General features: G+C 34.3%; 2 protein-coding genes across 2 annotated transcripts; both read right to left on the minus strand.

Moving 5' to 3' along the window:
• Positions 1 to 3,522: 3,522 nt before the first annotated feature.
• Positions 3,523 to 4,886, minus strand: LOC143469078 (uncharacterized). The gene is made up of 6 exons (XM_076966638.1): positions 4,757 to 4,886; positions 4,509 to 4,592; positions 4,330 to 4,434; positions 4,067 to 4,174; positions 3,806 to 3,859; positions 3,523 to 3,646 (listed from the first exon to the last, which is right to left on the minus strand). Exons 1-6 carry the CDS (start codon positions 4,833 to 4,835, stop codon positions 3,606 to 3,608), a joined length of 471 nt encoding a protein of 156 aa, XP_076822753.1. The 5' UTR covers positions 4,836 to 4,886; the 3' UTR covers positions 3,523 to 3,605.
• Positions 4,887 to 9,315: 4,429 nt separating this feature from the next.
• On the minus strand, positions 9,316 to 10,965 carry LOC143469080 (uncharacterized). The gene is made up of 6 exons (XM_076966640.1): positions 10,807 to 10,965; positions 10,502 to 10,612; positions 10,285 to 10,377; positions 9,954 to 10,094; positions 9,718 to 9,822; positions 9,316 to 9,471 (listed from the first exon to the last, which is right to left on the minus strand). The coding sequence occupies exons 1-6, from the start codon at positions 10,892 to 10,894 to the stop codon at positions 9,455 to 9,457; spliced, it is 555 nt and encodes a 184-aa protein (XP_076822755.1). The 5' UTR covers positions 10,895 to 10,965; the 3' UTR covers positions 9,316 to 9,454.
• Between the last annotated feature and the right edge of the window lie 290 nt (positions 10,966 to 11,255).

Raw genomic sequence — 11,255 nt, forward strand, 5'->3', positions numbered from 1 at the left:
CTATGTTCATCCTGATTATAAATTGCCATTAACGCTGGAAGTTAAAGATCGACCAATGCAAACCAATTTTCTTATAAATTTCATATGACGTCAATATTTGTTCAGTAAAAGCACACGATTCCGAAAAGCGTTTTACCTATTTTTCGTTTTTCTTATTTTCAAATTTGGCAAGTGGCAACCCAACTTTCACCGCTTGATGACGTTATAGAGCAGAGAGGCGAGCGTTGATTAATTGAACAAAGAATGAATCTCAATTGCAATCGGGCAACATCGGTCCCAAACCTTTTCTCCAAACCGACTTACCGACTATATCTGAAGAGTGTTGCTGACCGACAATCGAAATAACCAAGATTGACACTTGTGAAAAACAAAATGTAAATCTTCATAAGGATAGACCCTTTGTTGTTGGTCGAGGACTGCCTTCTATGACGAGCTTTCTAGCCTCCTGTTACTGAGTATTTGCACTTACACCTTTCTACCTAAAAAAGGCTAAAAGTCATTTACCTGCAAATTATGCTGGCGTCCTTGCGTGAAGCGTAATGCAATACTTCATTAAAGTTAGAAATGTATCTTCTGTTTCATGATTTGGGCAGGGTTGTGTTTCAATTTTTATAACTTCAGATTATAGGAGTTACTTTGAAAGCTTGGTTAACATTTAGCGTAATTTGGTTCTGATCATAAATTCTTTTAAAACGTCTTTACTTTTGCGGCCTTCCGCTGTTGAAATCTATATTGTTTGTAAAACATTTCATGCAAAGCAACCAAACAAAGAAACGAATTTATATTATTATCGTAACATAGGTTCCATGAGCTGTTTCATTGCAATTTTTTTCATTTGTTGTAGTAAGTTCTAGTAAAAGCGACAAACCAACCTTTTTATTGCTTAACCTTAAAAGTGATCAATATTTGAGGAATTGTAATATTTACATCCGATAGAATAGAATCGAAAATACAAGCTGTCGAATTTTTGGGTTTTGGCTGTTAGGCTTTTTGTGGGTAATGCACGAGGCTTTGATATCAGCATAAGGTAGGAAGTATATAGTGGCCAATGAGACTCACAAAATGTGCGGCTATACGAGAAGATTGCCAACAGACAGTGTTCTTGGTATTTTTTCCCAAACATGCATCGTCATACGGGGAAAGTGCTGTTGCCACGAACGAAGTGTGATCTGGCTTCTAATTCGCGTGTTTGTTTGCTGGTCGCTTTCTGCGTACATGACAGACATATCCGATCCACCACGTGGCACAGACGAAAGATTTTATTGCGGATTTCAATTCTGGTTCCTGGTAGCTTGCAAGCACGAATCGGAATAACCGCCAATCATGTGTTCATAGAAATATGAAACTATGCATTTTGTCCAATAGGATTACAACATCTTCGCTGATTAATTAATAGCGAAATTGCTGCTTAATCTAACTTTGAATATGATACTATATTATTCGCTTTATTCCCGTGATAGGTAGGTTTTCATTCAGCTTTATTGCAACAAAGTTTTTAAAGTTTAGTGAAAGAATAACTTAATTTATGTAAACGAGACACGCAAAAGTTTAATTTGTTAACGTTGCATTTTTTGCGGCCGCATGTAATAGGCTACGCGTGAACAGGCATGCGCATCACCACAATACTCTGTGGTTTGTTTGTATCTGTAAAAGTTTATATGTATATGTGTTTTGTTTGGTGTATGTCGTATGTTTTAAAATTACTGTGTATAAGTTATGCCTCGCCAATACAAATGTTTGTCTTAGCATAAAGATGCATCGCTTTTTCTGATTGGTTGAAGCAATTGCTCCACTGAAAGCATGTAGTCACGTGGTAGTTTTGTTTTGCGACTTTTTTGTGCATTTTGCTCAGGTTCTGCAATAAAGTTCCGACTCCTTGCTGTCTGCTGGCGCAAAATTGGATATTAAACCGTGGATTACTATACAATATCGTATAGCTTAATGGGGAGACATTTCCAAGAAAATGTATTTTTAAACAATGGCGAAGTCTGAAGAAAATAGTTTCTCACTATTTATTCACCCTTTCACTTTAAGAGGACATCTAGCACTTACCCTAGCAAGGTGCAGATATTAACAAATAAACTGCCCACTTTCTGAATAATTTGCTGTTGTCGTATTTTTCTAAAATAAAATAGGCAAACCATTTCAAAACTAAAGAAATTGTAAACTTGTAGGTGACCCCTGTAATGCCTCATAACCATTGTATAATTTTTGGAGTCAATGATTTATTCCGTCAATACGTGTCTAGTAAGTTGTAACCCACTTTTTTTTTGCTTTTGGATAAAAAACGAATTATTCTATACGCAAATATATAGGGTAACAGTCATATGTTGATTTACGGTAATATACCCACTTCACCGGAAGGAGAAACAAAAAACCATACTAGCAATAAGTACTTTACATAGTTGTTGAAGTTCACAGTTTTGCTATGAACCGTTGTTGATATTAAAGTTTGTGTTTTTTCCATAATTTTTATTCAGTTTTAGTTGTGAAACTTCTTTCCAAAATAACATTTCGTATTGCAACGCCGCGAAATCTCCTGTGCAACTCGCACCCTTCTGTGGAGTTATTGTGATGGTTACAAGCGTTGAAGTAGAGGTTTAGTCAAGATATTGTCATCTGAGATTTTCTCATTGGGAAAAGTATATCTTGGGAAAGGAAGCGGGTTCCTTCTAACCTATAACTGTATTCCGATATGAAATTACGTTACATGTTGTTTTGTTGCTGTCCCTGGCGTTAATGTAGTAATTTTCTTGTATCTTTTTGTATGACAAAAGCAACAGTTTTTTTTACATATACTCGTGAATTGCATCCTGGAAAGTGCCTGTTAGAACTGGCTGTAACCTTAAATAACAAAACTAAGTTTTATGTGGATGAAAGGTCATAACGAAAATTATGCCTATACCAACACATTAGTTCCGTGTGGGCTCCATCACCAATAGCTTGATTGCAGACTTTCATTAGATTTCAGTAGATTAGTAGATTTAGTTTTTGACAGATTTGATTGAATTGCCACTTAAGGTATTTCAACTTATTTTTACGTTTTTTTATTCCATTTTATGATATTTGCCCGCCAAGAGAGTAGTTTTAATTGCAGTATATTTAATTTTACCATTTTCTATTTCTGTTACGTGTAATATTGACCCGAATATGTTATTGTTTTTACGTTTCACAGTACCCGAATATGTTAATACGTTTTTTACGTTTCACAGTACAGTCGACTTTTACTGATTTGTTTAGGCTTAATCAATGTAAATCCACGTAAACAGATTTCTGCCGAACGGATTTTATGTTTATTGATATCGCGGAACAGGCCATGAGCAGGCTATAGGTCTACAAACAATAGTAAAACCTGCAGGCAAAACATCAAAGCCTTTGCACGGACTACACAGGTAATTCCACGACCAATGTTTTCATACATTATTACAGTCATGAGCCGATCTTTTGCTTTTCCAACGTTTTATTATTCATGATATAACCTACATCATTATATTATACATCAAAATGACATTCATATGAACGATGGACTATTTTTAATTATAAGCGATTGGAGTGTCCGAATTCTTTGGTATCTGATACGGTGTTTCCCGATTTCAAATATATTTCTACGGGATAGGTGGAATAGTTGGTCTGTCGATGCCGTCCACTAACACAAGACGTAACACTAGTTTATAGATTAAGTCATATTTATCCTACACGTTACGCTGTTTATTTACTTAAATATTTCTAAAAATCTGTCAGATATAATGTTACATTACGAAAAGAAATCATCAAATAAGTAAATATTTCTTTTAAAATTACTTACAGCAATAGTAGGCTCCAGTAACATGGATGCAGCGTTGATCATATTTGCAGCAACCTAATAACAATAAATAATTAATCAATCAACAATGCCCTAGAATAAAAACGTTTACAGGTAATTTACGGTTTCCGGATACTTTTCCGATATTTTACGTTACGGTTTACTGTACTTTCTCCAACTAAATACCAAAAAAATTCCCAAACCAAATAGGAAACAAAACGTAAAAAATGTTGCTTATTATGTAGTAACGCAAACCTAACGTACATTTGTAAGTATTTGGATAGTAGGCCGAAACGCAGGAAGTGCAACCGTTGGATGCGCCATAGCATTGGCCGTGGGTGCTGCACGGCGTTCCACAGGAAACAGATATCTCTGAAAAATAATCTTTTATAACTTCTTTGTATAAGCCTACATATGTTGACTAGTGCTTATGTAAATGCTCTCTCAACAAATAAAACCTTATGTTATTAACTAACGTTAGTAAATGACAAAATAGCAACTTTTTCTTTTGTACTCAAACCACTTACGAACACAGTTGCCGTTGATCTCGTGGTAACCGTACTTGCACGGACAACTGTAAGTATGAGTGTAGGGATGGTGGAGGCAGACTCGATTAGCCCCGCTGCAACAACCTAGGAAAAATAAATTTCATCAGCTTATTTTATTTGTTGAGAGTCATCAAAAGATACTTTAAAATAATGTTTACATTTGTATGCGTTGTTCGCTGATGGTGTGCATGAGCCGCAAGTGTAGTAGCAGTCGTAGGGATAGTAGCAAGGTTTCTTGCAGCCTGCAGTGCATAAGAAAAATGGCAGAAATATCATTCAACGAAATGAACATATACCGGTAATGCGATGTCATAAACAAAACACTGTTTAGTACACCAATATTTTCTTTACATACAAACTTATTATAAATTATACTATTTCAGAAACCAGGTAATAGGAGTCTCACTAGGTGGGTAAGTTGCGGCCTGTGAATATACAACAACGCACAACAGAACAAACGTAGTAATGCTTAACGTTGAAACCATCTTGGTTTTATAAGAATCACTACTGAATGATTTGTGATTTAAGTTGTTACATTTTTCGGGTTTTATAGGATCACTATCAAATTGACTGGTCATGCTGATAAGATTTTTATACAAGATAATGTATTTTTCTAGGGAAAAGATTGATTAGAAATTCCAGTAAAAGTTTTTAAATAGAATTATGTACTTTTCTTTTTATTGTACTTGGCGCGCCTGTTTCCTAAATTGTGATTTAAGTCTAAATTGTGTTATAACGACATTAATCAAAAGACCTACATAAATTACACGTCTGCATTGTAATTGAAACGTGAGTATTTATGAAAGTTTCATAGACGGGCTAGACAGCTTTGATTGATGAACGATTTGTCATTACTGGGTTGCTCGATACAAGTACCATACGCTTATGCATATACCGTCTACACCCCGTCACGTGATATTGTGGTTTTAACATGCAGATTCTGTGTTTGCTTTTGTTCTGCGCCCCAAGTTGGATTCTGCAAATGAGCGCTACATTTCGAGTTATTAATTATTACAAAGTTGAATGTATGAATGTTAAAAGTAACCTCAGAATGACGTAAAATATTTGTCAGAAAATGAAGAATACATTAACTTATAACTAGGGCCATTTTTATTTTGACCTAAAAAAAAATTTTTTTGACTTTATTTTTATCAAATTTTGACTTTATTTTGACCTAACGAAATTGCTTATTTGTAGAGGCCACAGTTCTTCCTCCAGTTACCCAAACATAATATTTTGTCGATTTCAGACCCAAACGTAATATTTTGTCGAAAAGTCAAGGTGTTTTATGGATTATAAAAAGTGTGTCGTGTTTTTTGGCGATAGATTTAGGTAGCTTGTGTTATTTTGTCCTTGTGAAAAGGGCACTTTGCCTCGATTTTCTCCGCATGGTAAATTCTAATAAACAGCAAATTAAACAGGGAATGCTTGTTGTTGCTCCAATCCAGCTTGATGGCGTTTACTTTTCCTGTGGCTTTCAACAAAATACTTTTTATCGCACTTCACTATAACCTCGCAAAAATTGCACCTTAAATCACCCCCGGGAGTTGCATTAAATTCATCAGAAAAATCTCGACAAATCTGTCTAACTTTTGCTGAAGACGATTTAGCTTGCTTAGGCATTTTTGTATTACAGAATGTCAGTAGGCTATTCCTAAAATCCAAACTGTTGATCTTCGAAAATACCACGTTTATGAAGAGGAAGTGTTTTATAAGAATTATTTAAATACGTAACAATGAATAAACAATGGACAATTTGCGATAAAAGTTACTGCTGATCCAAGTGGGCATTGTGACTTATTTCCTGCTTTTATGGGTTAATATGGTTTAACTGTGTCGCAGTTTCTGATTTACAATGCTTCCACGAGGATTTTTACAAGAATTACTCTCAAGAAACACAAAAACTTTGTAAAAAGCCATATTTTGACAAATTTTGACTTTATTGAAAATTTTGACTTTATTGTAAATTTTGACTTTATTTTGACCTATAAACTTCTTAGAAACAATCCCCTAGGTGCTGAAAACAACTTTATTCTTTGATTCGTGGTCAGACGAGGTCCTTAAAAAATTTTGACTTTATTGACTTTTGCGGGCCCTACTTATAACTATAAGCAAGGTTTGTGTTGTGGTCATGAAAAATTCTTGAACAATAATTAAAACTTTTGTTTATTCCCTTGGCTCGTTTATTTCAAACAAAGGAAAGGAAATGATCAGCTTCTAGTTTAGGTTCTACATTTTGTCTACAATGAAATTCATATAATCATTAAAATATCCATATGTTTAAATTATGAGAGAAATGACAAACATAAAACTTTGTAGTTAAAGCTGGAATGATTAACTATGCGCGGAAAATCGAAGAAAATTTTGGTATTGCATTTAGGCTGTCTCACTTGTTGTCCGCGTCAAGTAGTTATTTCAGAAGACTTGAGAACCAACTTAATGCATTAGTGATTAGCCCTTTCATTGATGAAAAGTCGCAACCAATTTGTACATTTAATTCTTGAAACGAAAAGAAATAACTTGGTCGTCGTTTATTTAAGCGCCCGTTTTCGTGGAAACTGTTTTGATTGTTTAATAGATGTTAACCTTTGTATCCCACTGTAAATATAGCTATTTGGAATTACATATTGACGTTTTACACCATCGTAGCTTTACTTGATTTAGCCATACTTGCACTTGCGGTCGTAATTTTGGTGTAGAGTGAAAAAAACGCAGTCAGCATATTAGGTATAGTAACCTGCAAAAAATATAATTCTGTTATTCTTACAGCTGTTTAAAACTGCAAGCATTATTTTAAAGTCACTGTATTTCCTGTAGTCGATAAAAAAACTCTGATATTTTTGTCACCATTCACTCACATTTGTGCCTGTAACCACTACGATAAGAATCCTTAGCATTCTTTGCGTTTTCACATGGTTTGTACTGGCCGTACCCATAACGTTTACAATCACTGTATTTTTGGCATCGTTGTCCACAAGGTGGCCTACTGTAGCTGTTACCTAAGATATAAACTTGTGAAGCATATTGTTTTGTTGTTCGTTTAGTAATATAATATATCATGTAACATCTTTCCAGAATCATATATGAAACCAAGCGGAGAACTAAAAATAAAATATTTTTCTATTTTTTGCGATGCTCTGTACAGTATCGGTGTAGTGCCAAAACCTGACCCCCTTTGTGACGACAAAATATCATTCTGATTATGGGTTTGAATCAGCAGAAAACGATTGCTAGCGCAGTTAGAATATCAAATATTAAACACTGGCATATTAAATATTGAGCCAAATTGAGAATTAAAGTTGAAAGTTTGAATGGAGACTTCATAATAACTGCGTAAGCGGTTAAGCTTACACTCAATAGTCAAAACCATATATGGATTTGAATTTATGACGTCACAAGGGGGTTAAAGTTTTTGTAAGCGCACCATGCGTCGTAGTGACAGCAACCTGACGTTATAAATAAAAAGGATGTTAAAACAGTGTTTGTTGCATTTATGAAGCGTGCATCAAACTACGTTGATAATTGCAACATTCGAACATCAAAATGACCACACTGTATTAAGTGTATTCTGATATAATTGCGTATTTGACAGTTTTGCAATTAATGACATTAGACAATTATGCTTTCCATAAAGTCGGCATAGCGTTTTTGTAGTTAGAGTATAATTATGTTTAACTTGACATGTCGTGGCCAAAATGGTTAAAAACAAGAAGAATGACAATTTATAGAAAGCTTTGTTCATTCATTCAGATTATATTTTGCTGCTTCTTTAGTTTGCTTAATTATCTGAGATTTTACATTAAACGCAATTTGTTGGAAATGTTAACTTGTATAGTGCAGGTCTATATTTAATTGGAAAAAACTCGGCGTTTCAATTGAAAACTCGGAACTACACAGTAAAAGGAAGTTAAAGTAGACCGTATTTAATCTTATATTTTACTCTTGGTTGTAGTTTTTAACACGCAATGTTCAGAATTGCCGTTCTTACTATACATTCTGCATTCTTAACCGTGTTTTTTTACTTCATGTATTTGTAATTTATTTACATACAGCCTTTTACATGCTATGCAATCCACCAAGCAAAAAAGTTGATCTCCGTATTGCGGCAGAGGATCCTCTAAGTCTAAAGCAAGAGTTCCTAACCAGGGGTGCGAGATTACCGTTTAGAGGTTGCAAAACCTGGACACGCGCAATTGTTTGAATTTTTAAGTTTTTAATACCCAAAAGTTGAATACCTTTGTTAGTCGAAGACTGGATTTCCGTTAACCGGGACGCAGTTAGGCCTCTACTTAAGTTATTAAAAAGTTTGCTAAAAGAAAAAGATTACAAAGCTTGTTGTTTGTTCTTTTTTTTAGAAGCGAGAAAACATAACTCTTGTAAGGAGTGCGACAACACAACAAAAGGTTTCTATTCTGGTAGTACGAGAAATAAAAGGTTGGAAACCCCTGCTATATAAAGCAATAATCCGACACTTTGTACAACTGTGTAAAACAGGCTTCGGTTGTCTTCATTTCTCATTGAGTTGGCATTCACAATAATAGGTTTTGTTATAAATTTTCTAAGTTCAATTACTGTAATTATAGATGTATTTTTTGTCTTTACTAAAAAACTGTATCTTTGCCAAGATTGATTTTTTGCATTAACGTTTAGCTTGTGTTTTTGCATTGCTAAATGCTACTTGTTGACTAAAAACAACTTTCTAGTTAGCGACTGCGTGATACTATATGTTTTGGGCGAAGATGTTTTACATGAAATGTCTATTATTTAGGTGCTACGTTGTGGTGGTGATGTAGTACACTGCTAAAATATTCTTATACTCTACGTTTAAAGCAATGATTTAGGAAAACTTTTAAACTAGGTTGGAATAATTAACAGTAGGCGTTGTTTAACCAACAAGATTTCGATGATATTTAGGCTTTCCAGTGGTTTTTGCCTCAATTGATTATTTCGGAAGAAAGAACTGACTTAATGCATTTGTTCTTTTATTGATGATAATGTCACAATTAATTTCCACATTATCAGTTAAAAGAAAAAGTCACTTGTTTTTTGTTGTTTGTTTAAACGTTTGTCTTCTTGGAAGCTGTTTTTCATTGTTCCTTGGGGATTAGCCCTTATATCCTCCTATGAATATAAAAATTTTTACATATAATTTTTAGAGAAAATGTTGGGATATTTTGAGACAACTACATTTCCATTACAACCTTCGTTGGAGATATGTCAGCCCTGTTTGGAAAAGATAACAAAGTAATTCTAAAAATATTACAAATTGTACTGCGACAGAAACAAAGGGCCATTATAGTCTAGTACGTATCCATTGCTTGTCAGTTTCTACAATATATCGAAAACCATATCTATATGTATAATTACCTTTCACGCAATCGTTGTTCTTTTTGAAGTAGCCATACTTACACTTGCAGTCGTATTTTTTGGTGTAGCGTGAATAAACGCAGTCAGCATATTTGGGACAGCAACCTGCAAAAAATATGGTTTTGTTATTTTTACAGCCGTTTATAACTGTTAACATAATTGTAATGTCACGATTCTTCCTAGTTGATACGGTAATTAAGCTTGTATTTGTGTATTTTGTGACATCTTTTACTTACATTTACGGTAATTATAACCGTGATATGAACCCTTAGCGATTTTGCATTCATCACATGGGTTGTAGTGACCATACCCATCACGTTTACAATCACTATCTTTTTTGCAACTTTGTCCACAATTTGGTTTACTGTAGCTGTTACCTAAAACATAAACTTGTGAAGCATAATGTGTTGTTCTTTGTATAGTAATATGATACGTTGTGCAACATTCTGCCTTAATCATATACAAAGCCAAGCAAAGAACTAAAAATAGCATTTCCACATTTGCGGTACCTCTGCAAAAATAGTACAAAGAAGTAATTAACATATGCTAGTTTTGTGGTGTGCTTACAGTAACGCACTCCGTCCCCACGGTAACCATATTTGCACTCGCATCCATATTTGTAGTTCTTGTAAGTGCACCATGCGTCCTTGTGACAGCAGCCTGGCGTTATAAATAAAAATGATATTAAAACAGTGTTTGTTGCATGCAGGAAAAGTGCATCAAGCTACTGTTTAGTAACACTTACAGTGTGGAATTTAATTTTATTCTATTTTGCAAAAAATACATTTTTTTCCGTAATAGCCAGCTCCGTAGCCACTTGGTTTTAGCGATTGACACTTGCATGGTCTGCTGCAATCGTAATCGTTCCTGCACCGCTTGTATCCGCATCCAGCATCTGTTAAGGAAATGTGTGCAGTTTGTTTGTTGTTACCATATCAGCATTAACCATTAGTGATAGAGTTGTTTACAAACGTGGATAGAAAATTATAACATACCACGCATTGCTTTTCCTTAGTTTATCTATTTTGTTACACCACAAATGTAAGTATACAAAATTTATTCCCCAAAAATTTACAAAATCCAACCTACCTGTATGAACAAAGTGCAGAAAAGCAATTGTCAAAACAACAAAAGTCAACTTTGCCAACATTCTGTCTTGTTTTCTAGAATGAATCATACGTTCTAGAAACACTGAAAGTGTAAGAATTACTTTGAATCTCAAGACTTTTTATAAGTTGATTCTCACCGCAGCAATTTAATGATTTTAATGATAGCAGCAAAAAGCTGAAATATATAAACGTATTTGGTAAAAATTGCAAAGCTTATATCCTTTGATCTTTGTAATAAACGTTACTAAGTGGTTTTGAGCTTATAGATTTGCGGCTTTTTCCGTGTTTTTAGGTAGTCGAAGCATGTATTATTGCACTTGATCGTGATATTGCAGTACTTTGAAGCAAAGGTTTTATTCAAATCTTAAATGCAATCATAAAAATTATCACGATAATTGTTTTGCCCTCATTTGCATCGCCCAGATAATA

The sequence above is a fragment of the Clavelina lepadiformis genome, chromosome 8 (genome assembly GCF_947623445.1).
Source record: "Clavelina lepadiformis chromosome 8, kaClaLepa1.1, whole genome shotgun sequence".
Taxonomy (NCBI): domain Eukaryota; kingdom Metazoa; phylum Chordata; class Ascidiacea; order Aplousobranchia; family Clavelinidae; genus Clavelina; species Clavelina lepadiformis.

Bases quoted from the DNA above. Each gene is read 5' to 3' on its own strand.
- LOC143469078 (XM_076966638.1), bottom strand. From the start codon at position 4,835: ATGGTTTCAACGTTAAGCATTACTACGTTTGTTCTGTTGTGCGTTGTT. The intron at 4,435-4,508 runs GTAAACATTATT...TATTTTTCCTAG, and splicing joins AGCGAACAACGCATACAAAT to GTTGTTGCAGCGGGGCTAAT. The intron at 3,860-4,066 runs GTACGTTAGGTT...TATTGTTATTAG, and splicing joins CTATCCAAATACTTACAAAT to GTTGCTGCAAATATGATCAA.
- LOC143469080 (XM_076966640.1), bottom strand. From the start codon at position 10,894: ATGATTCATTCTAGAAAACAAGACAGAATGTTGGCAAAGTTGACTTTT. The intron at 10,613-10,806 runs GTAGGTTGGATT...TTTCCTTAACAG, and splicing joins TCTGCACTTTGTTCATACAG to ATGCTGGATGCGGATACAAG. The intron at 9,823-9,953 runs GTAAGTAAAAGA...TATTTTTTGCAG, and splicing joins CGGTTATAATTACCGTAAAT to GTTGCTGTCCCAAATATGCT.